The sequence below is a fragment of the Acomys russatus genome, chromosome 21 (genome assembly GCF_903995435.1).
Source record: "Acomys russatus chromosome 21, mAcoRus1.1, whole genome shotgun sequence".
NCBI classification, from domain to species: domain Eukaryota; kingdom Metazoa; phylum Chordata; class Mammalia; order Rodentia; family Muridae; genus Acomys; species Acomys russatus.
In genome coordinates this window covers 9,004,742-9,021,154 of record NC_067157.1, presented here as the reverse complement: position 1 = coordinate 9,021,154, position 16,413 = coordinate 9,004,742, and the positions used below count along the sequence as shown (strand labels likewise).

The 16,413-nt window shown below is 43.9% G+C and overlaps 1 protein-coding gene across 1 annotated transcript in view; it reads right to left on the bottom strand.

Annotated features, from left to right (window-relative positions):
- Positions 1 to 16,413, bottom strand: part of Afg1l (AFG1 like ATPase) — a 160,620-nt gene that overhangs the window by 109,281 nt on the left and 34,926 nt on the right. Inside the window, exons 3-5 of the mRNA XM_051164152.1 lie at positions 11,522 to 11,573; positions 2,924 to 3,025; positions 1,272 to 1,402 (exon numbers count right to left, since the gene is read on the bottom strand). Of these exons, the coding sequence (XP_051020109.1) occupies positions 1,272 to 1,402; positions 2,924 to 3,025; positions 11,522 to 11,573 (285 nt within the window). The remainder of the gene's footprint in view (positions 1 to 1,271; positions 1,403 to 2,923; positions 3,026 to 11,521; positions 11,574 to 16,413) is intronic.

The window sequence follows — 16,413 nt, the reverse complement described above, 5'->3', positions numbered from 1 at the left end:
TCTTAAAATAAATTACTATTTCAGGCTTTGCATGCCATATACTCTCCTCCTCGTCCTCCTCCTCCTCCCCCTTCTCCTCCTCCTCATCCTCCCCCTTCTCCTCCTCTTCCCCCTCCTCCTCCTCCTCTTCCCGCTTCCAGTTACCACTTTAAAAAAGCTAGTGGGATGGCTGAGTGGCTAAAGCTCTTGCAGAGGACTCATGTTCAGTTCCCAGCACCACAACCACCTCTAACTCCAGCTCCAGGGCATCTGACACCCCCTTCTGGCCAACAGGACTCACGTTCAGTTCCCAGCACCACAACCACCTCTAACTCCAGCTCCAAGGCATCTGACACCCCCTTCTGGCCAACAAGATTCACGTTCAGTTCCCAGCACCACAACCACCTCTAACTCCAGCTCCAGGGCATCTGACACCCCCTTCTGGCCAACAGGACTCACGTTCAGTTCCCAGACCACAACCACCTGTAACTCCAGCTCCAAGGCATCTGACGCCCCCTTCTGGCCAACAGGACTCACGTTCAGTTCCCAGCACCACAACCACCTGTAACTCCAGCTCCAGGGCATCTGACACCCCCTTCCGGCCAACAGGACTCACGTTCAGTTCCCAGCACCACAACCACCTGTAACTCCAGCTCCAAGGCATCTGACGCCCCCTTCCGGCCAACAGGACAAGCCATAAGCATACATACAGACACATACTTACAGATGAATGAATAATGAAATAGATCTTAAAGCACAACTACATAAAATCTTTCTTTTCCCAGTGGCCACACAGAAGCAGGGGCCAATCTATCCTGGGTAGGTCACGGCTTGTGAGACTTTAAACAAGTCAGTAAAATTGAAGGTAGCAACAGAGAAATCTGTGAAGTCAATTCATAGAATAATGAAAAGACCAGGAACAGATTGTACTTCGCTCAGTATGCCATTCTATACCTATGTAAAGTCTCCACTTAGGGCTAGAGAGATGGTTTAGCAGCTCAGAACACTTAGTGTTCCGCAAGAGGACCTGCCGAGTTCCGTTCCCCAGACCCAAATCAGGCAGCTCAGAACCACCTGTAACAATTCCAGGGGACACAATGCCTCTGGCCTTGGTGAACACTCACACGCAAATACACATCCCCATATATGTGCGTGTATGCACTTGTGTGTATTCACATGCTCGCGTGCACACATGCACGTGTGCACGCATGCACACGCGCGCACACACGCACACACTTTAAAGTAATTTTAAAAACTAAGAAAAAAAAGAACGAAAGAAATCTCCGCTTTACCTGAAATTCATCAAAGCACAGGAGACAAGCTTCTTGACTGATTTCCTCAGCTATGGGAGCTATCGGGTCATATGACTTAGCCATGAATCCAGCCTTCCTTTTTGGCAAACTCTGTTTAAGGCGATGTATCCCTTAGACGTATGAAACAAAACAGACAAGATATTATATTAATAGAAAAACCCAAGGAACTAGAAGACAGTTTTAATCTCTGAGGGAAAGTTAACTTGGACATAAGAATTAAGCTTAAATTCCACAAGCACGGAGTTCAGTCATCACCATTTGACTATTGAAGGGAGCTGCACTTTCTCTGCTTCAAAGCAAGTCATTTAAATACCATAGTCTTAAAACCATAAGGAATTCAAGGTCATTCTGTCTCATTGTTGAATCACCTTATAAGCAACAATGTCAGGCAGTGAGATGCACCCACAGACTGGATTGTTCCGAGGGTTTTAGTGATGAGAGTAGAGGCCAGAAATCCACCTGGGAAATACATAGCTTGTCCGGCATATCTAGTCAGAATGTTCTCTTCCCTCCAACCCAAAACACTCAAACCATTCCTGCTACTGCGCTATATATTTATACTAAACACTGAAAGTTACAGGAGTGGGGAAGCAATGTTCCTATTCTAGGGAGATATAGCTGACAGGCAAACCATACAGGAAATGAACTAATCTACAAACACCAAGAGATAAGCAAGATGGAACACACTTGAATCCCACCAGCGGGAGGTGATGCAGAAGGGTCAGAAATTATAACACACTGTCTCAAACGACAAACAAAAAGCCTGGTGTGGTGGCATCCCAGGGCTCAGAAAGGTCTCTGAGTTAAATTGAGGACAGCCTGGTCCACAGATCAAGTTTCAGGACAGCCAGGGCCACACAGAGAAACCTCATCTCAAGCAAACAAAATAGAGTTAGAGTAAAATAGAATAGAAAATTTAAAACCCAAGATGGACAGACAGGCAGAAAGGTTTCCAAACAGAGCTATAAGATCTACATGCAAATACAAACTGAGTGCCTCCAAGATAGGTAGGTAACACAGTAAGAAATGTAGGAATTTCCTGAAACAGGTGTGGCTTTACCATTCCTCACCAAGCCTAACCTCTGTGCTCTAATATGCATCACTGAAGTAATCTTAAGAACTAAGTCCTTTAGCCGGGCGTGGTGGCTCATGCCTTTAATTCCAGCATTTGGGAGGCAGAGGCAGAAGGATCTCTGTGAGTTTGAGGTCAGCCTGGTCTACAAAACTGAGTCCAGGAGAGCCAAGGTTACACAGAGAAACCCTGTCTCAAAAAACCTAAAAAAGAAAAAAAAAAAAAAAAGAACTAAGTCTTTTGTTGTTGTTGTTGTTTCGAGACAGGGTTTGTCCGTGTAGCCTTGGCTGCCCTGGACTTGCTTTGTAGACCAGGCTGGCCTTGAATTCACAGAGATCTGCCTGCTTCTGCCTCCCGAGTGCTGGGATTAAAGGCGTGTGCCACTACTCTAGATGCATTCCTTTTTCCATATACCACAAAACAAAAGCTATCAAAGAAATTCTCACTTCAAGCAAAGGTCTATTTTTTTTTTTTAAGCTTATATGTTTATTCACTGAAAAGGAAAATGATTTTGTGGTTATCACACTGAAAAAACTGCTGCTTGGGATCACTAACTTACTTCTGTGCACGTCTAGCATGAAGCCATGAAAATGGACCCGCCTTTTCCTCTTCATTTCCACATAAGCATAAAACATGTCCATCACCATTGTTTTCCCTGTACCTTAAAAACAAAAATGAGAAAATTTAAGAACACCATTAAACAGCATGTGCTGATTACACTAATGATTGTTCATTAGCTTTGAGATAATGAGAGCTCTCTGCGCTGGGAAGCCAGAGGCTGTTATTCTGCCGGTCGGAGGAGGCGCTTGCTTTTCCGGATGAACTGGCTTTAAAAGACTGATGTCCCTTTTCGTCATAATCCTGTTTGTAGTCAACATTAAGAGGTCTGCTTATAACCTGGCATGACTGTTGTCCTCCTGTCTTTTCTTCTAAAAGACACTAGAATAAATTAACCTATTGGCATTATTATATATTGGGAACAGTGGGGAATTCCGAAAGTAAAAGTAAGAATATCAAGAGAAGGTGGCTGGCAAGATGGCACAGCAGGTGAAGCACTTGCCGGGCAGCCCTGACCACCTGAACCTGGTCCCACACCCACACCCCACCCCAGCACACACGTATGTCATCGTAATAGCAGCACAGTAATAATAGTAATACTATTACTAGTAATAGTAATAATAGATACAAATAAGGTTTTCTAGGTAAAAAGTTAAACAATAAATGCAGAAGAACATGGTCAGTTATAATACTTTGTTCTATTTAACGCTCAGAACGCGTTTTTTTTTTTTCAAAATGAGCCCCATGGTGGTTTGAATAAGTATGGCTCCTACAGACTCATGTGTGTGAGTGCCTGGCCATAGGGAGTGGCACTATTAGTAGGTGGAGCCTTACTGGAGGAAGTATGTCACTGTGGAGGGGGATTTTGAGGTCTCCTATGCTCAAGCTACACCCAGTGTGGTGCACAGTCTCCTTCTGCTTCCTGCAGATCGAGATGTAGAGCTCTCAGCTCCTTCTCCAGCACCATGTCTGCCTGGATACCGCCATGCTTCCCGCCATGACGATAATGGACTAAACCTCTGAAACTGTAAGCCAGCCCCAAATAAATAAGCATTTTCCTTTGTAAGGGTTGCCGTGGTCACGGTGTCTCTTCACAGCAATAAAATTCAAATTAAGATAGAAGTTGATACCAGGAGTGGGGTAGTGCTGCAATAGGCTTAAGTATGTTTTTGTTTGGAGGAATGTGGATTTGGGGACTTTGTATTGGGAAAGCAGTAGAGTCTTTTTGTTTGTGCGTTCGTTTGTTTGTTTTTCAAGACAGGGTCTCTCTGTGTAGCCTTGGCTGTCCTGGACTCTCTTTGTAGACCAGGCTGGACTCGAACTCACAGCGATCCACCTGCCTCTGCCTCCCAAGTGCTGGGCTTATAGGCCTGTGCCACCACACCCGGCTAAGCAGTAGAGTCATTAAGTGCTGCTTAATGGACATACCAGTAAGAGAGCAGTAGACAGTGTTGCTGTAGGTGATTTGAACTATGGGGGCCTGGCTTGGGTGGTTTCAGAGGAGAAGAGTGTTAGTATGCAGCCTAGAGAGTGTTCCTGCGATGTCTTGGCAAAGAACATGGCTTCTTTTGCCCTTGTCTGAAAAGTTTGTCTGAGGCTAAAGTGAAGAGTTTTTGGATTCATTGAATGGACAAAGGAAATCTCAAAATAAGCCAGGCGTGGTGGTGCACAACTTTAATCCCAGCACTTGGGAGGCAGAATCTCTGTGAGGCAGATCTCTGTGAGTTCGAGGCCAGCTTGTTCCACAGAGCAAGTTCCAGGACAGCCTGGGCTACACACAGAGAAACTCTGTCTCAAAAACCAAAAAGGAAAGGAAAGGAAATCTCAAAATAGTCTAGTATAGATTATGTGGTGGGGTAACTAATGTTAACTCTTATGAAGAGCATTTTGATGAATAGGAGGAAGCTGAGCAAGGAAAAATACAAAATGTATGGTCTGAGGATTAAAGGGGTACCAGGAAGTAGAATGAAGCTAACTCCTGTGTTCAAGGAGATAAACAGATTAAACATATTAAATGGGATTAAGAGAGTGGTGACCTCAGGGCAAGATCCCACCCAGCTAAGCTTCCATCTTGTGAAAAGGAAAGAGAAGCTTAGGTCCAGGTGTGGTGGTACAGGCCTCTAATCCCAGCAGAAGGAGACCGTGCTCAGGAGACCAAGACAAACAGATCTCTGAGTTCAAGGTCAGCCCAATCTACAGAGAATGTTCCAGGAAGACAAAGCTTAGGCAGCAAAGGAAACCACTGAAAACAGAAAGCTGGTGAAGATGTGTTTGAAGAAGGGAGCCATGTTCCAGCTACCACGACCAGCAGAACCTATTAGCTTCAGCCATATTGTTCTGGCTTTAGAGTCAAGAATAGAAGAAAAGGTTTACGGATTCTCCCTCCTCAACTAAGGAGCGTTGCTAAAGGCAGGCGTGTGTCAGGGGTGCATGGAGGCCTAGTGAGGTCGTGTGACGCTGTGAAGGCAAAGCCTGGGTTGCCCTGGAGACCCCAAGCGGTAAGAGGTGGCAGAGCCGTGGGAGACCAGTCAAGAAGAGCTGCTAACAGGCTGTGAAACCTGCTCAAGAGAGACAATAAAGCTGAAAGGAGTTGGAGCTCTGAGGGGCATTTTGACAGCAGGCACGGAGATGCTGAGTTTGGAGTTTGCCGGGCTTCGTTATCCCTCTTGCTTTGCCCCAGTGTTTCCTTACTATGCTCCCTCCCCCACGTTTTGGAATTAAAATGTACATCCTGTGTCATTGTATGTTGGATGTATGTGATCTGTTTTTTATTTGACTTTGTAGGGTATTACAATTAAGAGATTGCATAAATCTCAGAAGAAGCTGAGCTTTTAAGCATTGTTGGGACTGCCATAGACTATGGGAACGTTTTATTTATTTATTATTATGCATACAGATTTCTGTCTGCATTAGATCACATTATGGATGGTTGTGAACCACCATGTGGTTGTTGGGAATTGAACTCAGGACCTTTGGAAGAACAGGCGGCGCTCTTAACCACTGAGCCATCTCTCCAGCCCCTATGGGGACTTTTGAAGGTGGACTAAATGCATTTCAAATTATCTCATGGCCACAAGCCTGTGGGAGCCAGGGAATGGAATGTGGTGGTTTGAATAGGTCTGGCTCCCATACACTCATGTGTTTGAGTGTTTGGCCATAGGGAGTGGAACCTATTAGGAGGTGCAGCCTTGCTGGAGCAGGTGTGGCCTTCTTGGAGGAAGTGCGTCACTGTGGAGGCGGGCTTTGAGTTCTCACATGCTCAAGCTATGCCCAGTGTGGCACATGGTCCCCTTCTGCTGCCTGTGGCTCAACATGTAGAATTCTCAGCCACTTCTCCAGCACCATGTCTGCCTGCATGCTGCCATGCTTCCTGCCATGAGGATAATGGACTAAACCTCTGAAACTGTAAAGCAGCCCCAATTAAATATTTTTCTTTACAAGAGTTGCCTTGGTCATGGCGTCTCTTCACAGCAATGAAACCCTGACTAAGACAAGCTCTACTTCAGGAACTCTGATGGTCAAGCTTTAGAATGTAAATGATCTAGTTTTCCATGCTTGAAAATGTTACTCCCTGGAATTGTACTAGCAATTGAATGGCAGTCACCTGAGCACAGGCGAGCACAAAACCATGTTTCTCTCTCACAGAAAACCTAGCTTCTGGGGGACCGCAGCAGTACCCACACTTAATTCATACCTCAGAATCCAACACATAAGGGTCCTATCTCCAGTCTTCCTCCTCTGCTGCCCTCTCTTTCCTCTTTCTCCCCTCCCCCGATCCCCACATTGCATCAGGAGATGCAATTACTAAAATTCAAAGGCAGCTGAGCAGGCAGAGAGACACAGACTCAGTTTTGGGCTGCCCTTCACTATAGAACACGTTAAACTCATGCATTTCAATGCCAGGTCTTTTTGCATTTGAAGACGCAATCCCCAGTCAGACTTGTCATAAAAATTGAAATTAAATTGAAAAGTGACTCTTCCCAAAGTCTTCAGTACAGAACTTCTGGCTAGAATAAGGAACAGCAGAGTTTCAATTTTACATTTACCAAAAAAATAGTAAAGCAGTGAACTGTCAAATTCTGCTGCAAGTAACACTGATCCAGAAAAGCTCTTGACTGACCCAACCAAAAATGTGAAGAGTATATATACTGGATATTTGTACAAACTCTTTCAACTGAGCTTAACATAGAGCAAGGTCATCATCATGTGAGCTGGAAGCTAGGCTGCGTTACAGAGCAAGACATGTCTCAAAAAGAAAGAAAGAAAGAAAAAAAGAAAGAAAGAAAGAAAAAAAGAAAATATTAAGTCACATGTTAATTTAACCATGTAACTTTCAAAATCTTACTTAAACATAATAAATATGCCTTATTCACTTAATCAATATATTGACTGAATGCCTGCGTGGATAAGGTGCTACCACAAGTACTTGGGGTAGAACAAGGAACAAGACTAAGAAAACCCTGGGGCCAGCATCAATTCCACATCGACCTGGGCTACGAAATGAGTTCGAGGCCATCATAGACTACAGAGCAAGTCCTGCCTCAATAAGATGTAAGACAAACCATGAAAGTGACGTATTACAGGGTTAACAGCACGTATGTGAGTAGTGGCCAATATGAGCACAAATGTTAGTCTTAGGTAGATGGGAGAAATAAAAAAGTACTACACTACATGGTTGAACATGACACAGTGGTAAGCTTAGTAATTCATGCTGGGCACGCACGTAGAAAGGCTATAACAAAATAAAAATGCTTTAAACAATCACAGGATGGGATAAATAAAATATAAATACTAAAGATACAACAAATAAACTAATCATATTAATAAACCAGGACATACAAAACAGCCTTCAGGAACTAAGAACAGGGCAGGTGGGCCAGTGTAGCAGGGACAGACACACCAAGCCTGGCCCCCAGAGTTCAATCTCTAGGTTCCCACAGCAGAAGGAGAGGACACATTCCCATGAGTTGTTCTCTGACCTCCACACACACACGGAGACATACAAACTAAAACAACCAAATTAACTACTACAGTACTAAAATAATTTTTAACTTAAAAACAACAACAGCTAAGAACAAGATGGGTATAGTAGCACAGGCTTACACTCCCAGCCCTTGAGAGGTTGAGGCAGGAGGACCAGGAGTTCAGAAGCATCTTAGGCTACATAAATAGCTATAGGCCAGCCTGGGCTATATGAAACTCCATCTTAGAACAAAAGCAGCAGGGGGGCTGGAGGATAGCTAAGAAAGACTCAGATGGGAAACAGAATCCTTCCATCCCATCAAACTAGCTGGACCACACAGTCCAATAAAAAGGCCCGAGATAAATAACAAAAGATAAAAAGTATAGACTCTCCTCATGATACTCAGACACGCAAGTCAACAGTGAAAACTGAGGGCTTCAGAGACGGCCCAGAAGCTAAGAGCATTGGCTGCTCTTCCAGAGGACCCAGGTTTGATTCTCAGCGCCACACAGTCATCTAGAACTCCAGTTCCAGGGGATCATCTGGTCCTCCTGGGGATCCTATGCATGTCGGCAGAACACCCAAACACATAGGCTTAAGGAACTAATTAAACCTCAAAAAAATTTAAAAGGTAAAAGTAAAAACTGAGAAGATCTGCCCCACAAATGCTCATCATAAGAAACTTGCAATAATGATACGAATCCCAGACAAACTGGACAAGGAATCGAGGAACACTGCTAGAGATAGAGGTATCTTATTATCTTATCCATAATAAGATAATTGATTCATCCAGAAGGTGGAATACAAGGGGGCACTGTGGCCCACATCTGGAACCCCAGCCCACAGGAGGCTCAGTCAAAGAAGAACATCAATATTAAATACAGATGTGCTCACATACAGGCTTCAACGCCTATTAAGTGAAGGTAAAAGGAGAAATGATCTAATTCACAATAAATATGGCAGGTGTCAACATGCTTGTCTTGGTAAAGATGAAATGAAAAACAGCAAGGATTTGGATTTCCATAACATTTGACAAGATGGAGGCACAGAGTATTTTACACACAGCGGTAAGTGGTTAATGTTTCAAGTCCACACCCACTATTCAATCCTAAACCACAGTTAGTCTTCTTAGGCATGAAAGGAGTTGAGGTAGACAAAGTATGTTCCATGACCGCAATAAAATCAACTAGGGATCAAGCAGACACTTAGAAATTAAGCCACGTGTACATAAGCATTCCCTGCGGCCTGAGTTCTTCCTAGACTCCTCCACTCAGGTGAAGTCAGATCCTTGACTTTGCCACAGGAAGGCCTTTAAGCATGAGCCAGTATGAAGCAGAGCTGCAGTTGTCAAGACGTTTTAAGCAAAGATTAAAGAGAGGGATTAAAAGAAAAACATAAAAACATATATCTATAATAAACTCTCTCCTCCACCATACCTAGGTGCATACCTAGGTCCTTTCTTTTTATATTCACCAACCATTGTCCACCAGCTCCGCTTTGGGGTATAGCAAATAACCTAAAGTGTGAATGCAAGCAAAGAGCTATACAGTAGTGTTCATAGCAACATTATTTACTATAACTGAAGACAGGGTGACTCAAAACACCCACTGACAGATAAGTAGATACCAACCTGTGGCACACATGAGACAGAATATTATTCAGCCTTTAAGATGGAGAAAATTCTTGTGTGATTCGACTTTTTTGGCCCCTGCAAAAATATCACGATACATTCTTCAAATTATCTCACTTCAAACTTATCAAATTTAAACTAAACTGAAGGTTTGAAAATAGGAAGACCATGAAAACAAAGACTCTAAGGGGAAAAATCTATTGTGTGGGACAATATAGATGCATCTTGAAGCTATTTTGCTAAGTAAAATAAGCCAGACATGAAAGGCCAGATATTGGACGAATCCCTCTCTGTGAGGGGCCTGGTGTAATCAGACTCACAGCACAGAAGAGAAGGCTGGTCTCCAAGGACTTGAAGGCTGGAGAACACTAGAGGGTGGGGTGTGGGGGTGGGGCGGAACTAGAAATAAACTTGGAGTGAGCAATGTCTCCTCTGTGTATTCACCACATCCCCAAGAGCAACACGCTGCCTGTTACCAGGTAGATGCTCAGCAAACACCAGTCAAGGGGTGAGGAGGAGGCCAGAGGACCTTGGGAAAAAGAAGAGCTTGACACTAAGTTCTACCAAGTTCACAATGTTGCTTTAGTCTCTAAGAGTCATGACTTAAACCTGGCATTTTCTCCAGAGAAGAGTAAAGCCGCGCCTGTGTTAAATAGTCTGCCTGTGTTAAATAGTCTACAAGGCTAGATGACTAAGATTAAGGAGAGTTAAAATGTTGCAAACCAGAGCCCAGTTATTTCAGCTGTTTTTAGTGCCTTTGAAAGCCATCCATCGCCCATGCCTGTGGCTGACCTACCATCCTGGTAACTATCAAAACACTCTCTCTCTCTCTCTCTCTCTCTCTCTCTCTCTCCCTCTCCCTCTCCCTCTCCCTCTCCCTCTCTTTCTCCCCCTCTCTTTCTCAGTCCCCCCTCTCTTTCTCAGTCCCCCCTCCCTCTCTCCCTCCCTCACCCCCTCTCTTTCCCCTTTCCTTCCCTCTTTGTTTTGTTTGAGACAAGGCCATACAACATTGCCCAGGCTAGCCTCAAGCTCACACACCTCCTGCCTCGGTCTCCTGAGAGCTCGGATTACAGGACTGCACCTCATTTATGGCTTTTTTTTTTTTTTTTCAAGAATTCAGACCCATTACTCACACCATATCTCCATTCAATTAGCTAGACTATGGAGCAAGCTTCACCGGCCTTGTCTGTCCAGCCTTTTGCAGAAGTCTATACTAACCATCTCCATTTACGGTGAAGTGGTTAAGGTAACAGGAACAACAAAGAACAGAGTTTTGCGATGACTGAGCGTGAAAGTGAGCACACAGGAAGTGTGATGTGCTCCCAGAGAACAGAGGTGGCCAGAGCGAGGGCTGTGAGCAGTGTCCCAGGCACTAGCACAGAACACCCGTTCTTAGTGAAAAGGAACCACGTCCACCCATCTCACAACTCACAACCAGTCTTGGAGCTGAGAAAAGACAAGTCTGCCCAATGCAGGAGAGCAAGGAACTATGACTACTAACACCCTAACAGAATCTACTAACTAACTTAAAGGGAACTACAAGGCAGGGTGGTGCTGAGGCAGGGGGAACACTTCAGTCCACAACACCGAGACCAGCTCAGGGAGTATAGTAAGACCAGTTTGGGGGTGGGGAGGGTATATGGTAATAACCAAGTCATTACTCTAAGGGCTTAGATTATTAATAGAAATGTGTGTGGAAATTAAAAGGTAAAAAAGAATAAGCTTTTTTTTTTTTTTTTTTTTAAAGATGTAAGCTGAGACAAACGTGCTGTAATGAGACCCTGCACTCTGATGTGGCTCTGATTGTGCCTTAGATTACGGCCACAGCCTATGAGAAGCCGTGGTGGAAGCCAAGGTCCCTGCCGCTCCCTCCTCCCTCCTCCCACTCCCCCAGCCTGGTGCTCCTTCAGGTGTTGGACTGAAAGGTGTGGCCGTGGAAGCTTCTGTCCCTGAGGGAAGCTGCAGAGCCTCCTGACAGAGCTGCCCAGCGCTTACTCGACACTTACCGACATCTCCATAAACATACAGGCCCTTTGGAGGTTTGTTCCTTGAAAAAAGCTGCAAATTAAGAACAGATTACAAATTTTCTATCATGAAAATAATTACACATAATCATATACATAATGTTCCCAACTGTGCTATATATAGGACACCAAGGAGCCATTACATACAATAACTAGAAAAAACTTGGTGTGAAAGTCTGCAAAGACAAAATATTATGCAGTCTTTAAAAGGAAGGTATGTTTGATAGACCACAACATGGATAAATCTTGAGAACATTGTATTAGTAAAATAAGCTGGTCACATAAAGAATCCTTATATGAAGTATTCAGATAAGCCAAAAATCATATAGGTAAGAAGTAGAAAGTATGGTTGCCAAGGGCGGAGGAGAATCGAGAAGTTCCTGTGTCGGGATATAGGGTCCCATTTTTGTAACATGCCAAGATGGGTAGAAGTAATATGCAGAATTATGTCTGCATTTATTACCAGTGAGCTGTTTACTTGGAAGTGGTTAAAATAGCTAGCGTGGTGGCAGTCACCTGTAATCCCAGCACTCAGAAGGCTGAGGCAGGAGGATGTCTGGACTACATAAACCAGATCTGTGATTTAAAAGACAAAATCTGAAAACTCAACTCAGAGTCTAAGCCATACTGTTCTTGTTTCTGTTTTACAACCCCTGGGCTCCTTCTAACTCCCCATGTGGGCCACACCCTGGGGCAGGACAGGCAAGCGGATCTTTTCCACCTTCATTCCAACATCAGCACAGTTTCCCCGGCTGCCGGCACATCACTATTCTAAGACTCAGCTGGAAACAGATCTCCACTCCTGCCAGCATCTCAGTTTTTCTTTCTTTCTTTTTTATGTGAAACATTGTGTCTCTCTATTTTAAACTTGCCACACACACACACACACAAAAGAAGCATGAAACCCTTAAATAATTTTAGACCAATATCAAATCTCAAACCTAACATAAAAGCTAATAATCTCCACGCATATTCTGCATGTTAGAGGTGTTTTGGTTTTCTAGACAGGGTTTCTCTGTGTAGCCCTGGCTGTCCTAGAACTCTCTATGTAGACCAGGCTGGTCTCAAACTCACAGAGCTCTGCCTACCTCTGCTTCTTGAGTGCTGGGATTAAAGGCGTGTGCCACCATGGTTCAACTAGAAATCTTTTGAAAGCAATTCTGTGTTAGATAACTGGGTGTGCTGTGGTAATTCAAATTTTTTCAAAATATGTTCTGTAGGAATAATTTGTTGTTGCTGCTGCTACTGTTTTGATTTTTTTTTTTTTTTAAACATAGTAGAGCCTTAGCTGGCCTGTAACTCACTATGTTGACCAGGCTGGCCTCGAATTCATAAAGATCTCCAGTTCTGGGATTAAAGGCGTGAGCCACCACACCTGGAAATAGTCCCCCACCCCCACCCCGTCCTCTGGTATCGCTCACATGATGCAATCGATATACTAAATAAACAAAATTCAAGTTAGAGCGCAGCATTTCCGTGACATGTCCCACTGAGCACAGAACGAACATCTACCGATGCTGCTTCCTGGCAAATATAATGGCCAGAGCTCACACTCAGACCTTAAGCAGCCAGGAAAAAGCACTTAGGGGCCTGTTGTCGTCTTTTCCTTCCTATTCTATAATCCACTATATTTTAGAAAGAGCACCCTGCCATGGTTTTGTATGTCACATGTACAATTTGTTACACTGCTTTATATGTTCTTAAATATACTTTACTAATTCTTTGAAAATTTAATATAATGTATTTTAATCATATTAACTTCCCATTCCTCTCCTAAATGAAACTGAATTTGGGCTTGGTTTGGTGAAATTATTATGGGGTAGTGATGTTTTTGAGACGGGGTCTCACTGTGTAGCCCTGGCTGGTCTGGAACTCTTGCTGCCTCTGCCTGTGAGTGCTGGGATAGGGCCTTGCACCATGATGCCAGGCCCTGCATTGGACCTTTTTTTTTTTTTTTTTTTTTTTTTTTTTAATGGTAAAGAGATACTGCTTGGTATCCAGAGCAATTCTAGCATTTGGAGGCTCAGGCAAGAGGATATTGAGTTCGGGGCTAGCTTGGACTACATAGTGAATGAAACCTTGCCTCAAAAAAAAAAAAAAAAAAGAAAAAAGGACGTGATGAAGCTGTGAGGTAGAACCTCAGCCCATCAGGTGGCCCTGGATTTAATCCCCAGCACCACCAAAAAAAGTTGATAAACAAAATAGATAATTTCTGGCTACTTAATTTAAATCCTGGATACCAGGTCAGGTGTGGTGGCCTTTAATTCTTGAACTTGGGAGGCTGGAGCAAGCGGATCTCTGTGAGTTCAAGGCCAGCCTGGTCTACAAAGCGAGTTCTGGGACAGCCAGGACTACACAGAGAGACCTTGTCTCAAAAAAACAAAAGTAATTAATTAACATAAAACAAAAATAAAACCTGGATACCGTCCACCAATGAAGGCTGAGAACGGTCTACATAAATGACATTTAATTTTTATTACAGTTATTTATTTATTTATATGGCTGTAAGTGGAGGCACACGTGCATTTCACAGCATATACGTTGAGGTCAGAGGACAACTTCCGAGAGTCAGCTCTCCCCACCCACCATGTGAGTCCTAGAGATCACACAGAGGACACCAAGCTTGGTGGCAAGCACGTGCACCTGCTGAGCGTGCCCCACCAGCCCTTTAAGTGATGTCGCATACAACAGTCCTCCCTTCTCAGGAAACATGGCCTCCAGCACCTCCATGACTGTCCTCACCCACATGCATGCCATACTTTCCCCTATACACCTACCTATGATAAGATATTAACAGTAACAGCTAATAATAAAAAGAATTACTATTTTTTTAAAAAAAACATGCTACAGCTGAGAGGTGGTGGCATGTGCCTTTAATCTCAGCACTTGGGAGGCAGAGGCAGGTAGATCTCTATGAATTTGATGCTACAGAGTGGGTTCCAGAAGAACCAAGCCTGCACAGAGAAATCTTGCCTCGAAAAACCAACAACCAAAAAAGAAGGAGGAAGAGGAGGAGGAGGGAAGGAAAAGAAAATAAAAGAAAAGAAAGAAGGAAGGAAGGAAGGAAGGAAATTATTTTAAAATTGTGTGGCGGAGTGAGGGGGAGCTGAAAAGATGCGCAGAGGTTAAGAGCACCTGCAGCTCTCGATGTGCAGAAGACTGGGTTTGGTTCCTAGTACCCACAAGGCATCACAACCACCTATCCACTCTATTTCCAGGGAGATCCAACACCCTCTTCTGGCCTCCGCACATAAGCAGACAAAACACTTATGCACAGAAAATAAAAATAATTATCTCCAAAAAAAAAAAAAAAAAAAAAAAAAAAAAAAAAAAAAAAAAAAAAATCTAGACAATACAGTTAGTAAGCTCAAGCAATTTCAGATCTATATCCACCCTGGGGAAGAAGCTCAACAGCAGAGCAGCAGCCCCAGGGTTTGCTTCCTGGAACCGAAGATGAGCCTTGAGCAGCGCAGCAGCGTTTCCAGACCTCCTCTAGCCTACTCTGCAGCGGCTCTTCGGAACCTCCTCAGCGTCCCTGGAGCTAGCCTACACTTCCCCCTCCCCACTTTCAGCTTTCAGATAACAGTTCCCGCTTCGCCACAGAGAGAAAGCAGAAGGTGTCTTTTGGCACTGGAATCCCGCAGCTTCCCTTGTGAAACTACAACCCTGCGCCCCCCACCCCCTGCCCCTGTCAGTAACCCTTTCCCCTCTGCCTTTCCAAGGCCACGCCACTCCTCTCAGGAGCCACGCCCATCAAATTATACTTCTCACGTAAGCCGGCTGCCCGTCTTTACACCTTTATTCCTACCTTCCTGCTCGTTTGTTCTTATAATATTGAAGTGCAACAGGCAAGACAAAACAAAAACAGAAACCTCCTGTTAAAAAAAAAAATATATATATATATTAAATTGTATTGTTTTTTTAATTTTTGGCCCTACTATGTAAGCAAATGGATCCACTTCAGAAAGCCCCTCCCAATGATGTGCCTTCAGGGCACTTACTGTCTGCCTGTTTTCTTCTAGCAATTTTAATGTTTCAGGTTTCACGTTGAGGGTTTTTGTTTTTGTTTTTCTTGTTGAGGGTTTTTTTGGGGGGGTTGTTTGTTTGTTTTGGATTTTTTTTTAATCCACTTGGGGTTAATTTCTGTGTGGAGAGACCACTACAGCTTCTAATTTCGTTTGTTTGTTTCCCTGCCCATATGAACATCAGATTCTCCCAATGCCATTTGTCAAAGATGCTTCTTTCTCTCCAATGTATGTCGTTGGCCTGTTTTTCAATTAGATGGCTGTGGTTACATGTGCTCACATTGGCTCTTCTCTTGCGGTCCATTGGTCCACTGTCTGGTTTGTGCCAGCGCCATTTTGGTTGGTGACTCTAACTGTCTAACTTATCTTGAAGCCTGGAATGGCACTCCCTCCAGCACTGCTCTTTTTGCCCAGGGTTGCTTTGGCTGTCCAGGGTCTTTTCTGGTTCCATAAAAGTTTTAGGGTGTCTTTTTCTAGTCCAGTAAAGAATACTATGGGTAATCCCATTGGATCCGTAAACTGCTTTTGGTAGGGTGGTCGTTTTCACAATATGAATTCTACCTATCTGTGAACACGGGTTACCTTTCCATTTTTCTAGTGTTTCCTCAGTCTCTTTCTTCAGAGACTTGAGACAAAGACTCATTGTAGTCCCAGCTTGCCCAGAATCACTCTGTAGACCAGGCTGGCCTCCAATTCACAGGGCTCCTCCCCGCTCTGTTCGTGAGTGCTAGGATTAGAGCATCCACTGTGTATAACTCTCCTCTACAGCCCTATACTGGAGAGAGGTAGAAGGATCAGAAATTCAAGGTTGTTAGCTGCACAGTGAGTTCAAGACCAGCCTGAAATCCT